The sequence below is a fragment of the Trypanosoma grayi genome (assembly GCF_000691245.1).
Source record: "Trypanosoma grayi strain ANR4 Tgr_1693_V1, whole genome shotgun sequence".
Classification (NCBI taxonomy): domain Eukaryota; phylum Euglenozoa; class Kinetoplastea; order Trypanosomatida; family Trypanosomatidae; genus Trypanosoma; species Trypanosoma grayi.
In genome coordinates, this window is record NW_008827311.1 from 1 (window position 1) to 2,395 (window position 2,395).

Below are 2,395 nucleotides of genomic sequence, written 5' to 3' on the forward strand. Positions count from 1 at the left end.
GGGGGGGGCGCCGGGGGCCCGGAGGGCAACAAGCCATCGAACTCCACACAAAACAAACGATTGCACCAAGCGAGCCGTCACAACGAAAACGAAAACAAAAACAAAAAACGAAAGAACAACAACAAAACAAACAAACAGAACGAAGCGGGAGGAAATGAGATGAAACATAATAAAGAAAAAAAAAAGATACGCGCCTGCGTGCAGGGCACCTGAAAAAGGAAGTAACGAGAAGGCTTCATCTGCCGTGATGCACATCTACAGGCGAGACGCGTCCTTCTTCCTCTCCCCCCACCGGCCTCGCTGCTCCACGCCACTCCGCACACTTCCACCGCTCCTGCCCCCGGCGTACACGCACTGACTGTGTGCTTCTAGGCGAATATGTCCCTGTGTGCTTGTTTGCGTGTGTGCATGAATCAGCCACAACCGCCTCATCGCCACCACCACCACCACCTCCTCCTCATCCGTCGTTGGAGCGACACAGCAATGGGGTGGTCCTCGCTGTTATTTCCGTTTCGTTTGCTTTGGTTCCCCCCCTCTTCATATGCCAACGTATCATGCCTTCTTGTATATAACCACCTTCTGTCCTGCGTCCTTTTCTTTACCTGATTTGCTTGTATATTCCTTGCACCCCTCCTCCTCCTCCTTCTTCTTCTTCTTCCTCTTGGCACACACTGCGCCACGGTGACGGATGGACCTCGTGCCCTTCTTTGCCTTGCCCCTTTCTTCCCCTCATCGCCGCGCCCCACCGCACTCACCATGCCCTTCCACCCCCCTTTCGCTCTCTCTCTCTCTCTCTCTCCATCCCCAACATCCGCATGGCTGCGTGCCTCTGCGGTTTGTGCCTAAGCCTTGAGGGTGCGCGCGAGCTCCGCGGCGACGCTGTCGAGGAACCCCTGCGTCGTCTCGTAGTGCTCGCGTTGCAGCTTGTCGTGGCCGTGCACGCAGAGCGCGAGGTCCTTCGTCATGTGGCCGCCCTCGATCGTCCGGATCACAGCGCGCTCCAGCGTTGCCGCGAAGTCGACGAGCGGCGCGTTGCCGTCGAGCTTGCCGCGGTGCTGCAGGCCGCGCGTCCACGCGAAGATGGAGGCGACAGAGTTGGTGCTCGTCTCCTTCCCCTTCTGGTGCTCGCGGTAGTGGCGGGTGACGGTGCCGTGGGCGGCCTCCGCCTCGATCGTGCGGCCGTCGGGGCACAGGAGCACCGACGTCATGAGGCCGAGCGAGCCGAAGCCCTGCGCCACCACGTCGCTCTGCACGTCACCGTCGTAGTTCTTGCACGCCCACACGAAGCCGCCGCTGCCCTTGATCATCTGCGCCACCTGGTCGTCGATGAGGCGGTGGGCGTAGGTGAGCTTCAGCTGCTCAAACTGCTGCCGGTAGCGCGTGTCGTAGATGCGCTGGAACGTCTCCAGGAAGAGGCCGTCGTACTTCTTGAGGATCGTGTTCTTCGTCGACAGCACCAGCGGGTAGCGGCGCAGCAGCGCGTACTCGAAGCAGCTGACCGCGAACGCCTCGATGCTCTCGAGCGTGTTGTACATCGCGAGCCCGACGCCCTCGCCGGGGAAGTTGTAGACCTCCAACACCTGCGGCGCACCGCCGCCGCTCGGCGTGTGCACGAGCTCCAGCTTGCCGGCGGGGAAGACGGCGTCGGTCGCCTTGTACTGGTCGCCAAAGGCGTGGCGACCGACGATGATCGGCTCGCGCCACTGCGGCACCACACGCGGGATGTTCTTCACGATGATTGGCTCACGGAAGACGGTGCCGCCGAGTATATTGCGGATCGTGCCGTTCGGGCTCTTCCACATCTTCTTAAGGTTGAACTCCTTCACCCGCGCCTCGTCTGGCGTGATGGTGGCGCATTTGATGCCCACGTTGTGCCGCAGGATCGCCTCCGCCGCCTGCTCCGTGACCCTGTCGTTGGTGACGTCGCGGTTGGTGATGCTGAGGTCGTAGTAATCGATGGGGATGTCGACGTACGGCAGCACGAGCTTCTCCTTGATGAGGGTCCAGATGATGCGCGTCATCTCGTCGCCGTCAATGTCGACCAGCTTGCCGCTCACCTTGATGCGCTCCAGGCACGGCCGCGTCGTGCTCAGCTGCCGCACGCCACCGCTACTACTAGCAGCAGCAACAGCAGCCAATGGGAGAGCGCAGGCCACACGGCGAAGCATGACTCTAGCTACTTCACGGTTTTCTGTTGGAGTGGAGTTTGAGTGATTGTTGTGCTTGTGTGTGTGTGTGAGAGAGCGTATGTGCCCCTGCCGACAATGCGTTGCGGCCAGAACGAAACAAACGCAAACACACACACACACACACACACACAGTGAGAGAGAGAGAGAGGAAGAACAGCAGTAGTGGGTCGAATGTGTCAGTGCATCCACACACACACACACACACA

At 60.2% G+C, this 2,395-nt stretch overlaps 1 protein-coding gene across 1 annotated transcript; it reads right to left on the reverse strand.

Moving 5' to 3' along the window:
- Positions 1–842: 842 nt before the first annotated feature.
- Positions 843–2,168, reverse strand: DQ04_16931000 (putative isocitrate dehydrogenase; the record flags this gene model as incomplete). The annotated part of the gene is made up of 1 exon (XM_009317527.1): positions 843–2,168. One exon carries the CDS (start codon positions 2,166–2,168, stop codon positions 843–845), a length of 1,326 nt encoding a protein of 441 aa, XP_009315802.1.
- Positions 2,169–2,395: the final 227 nt, after the last annotated feature.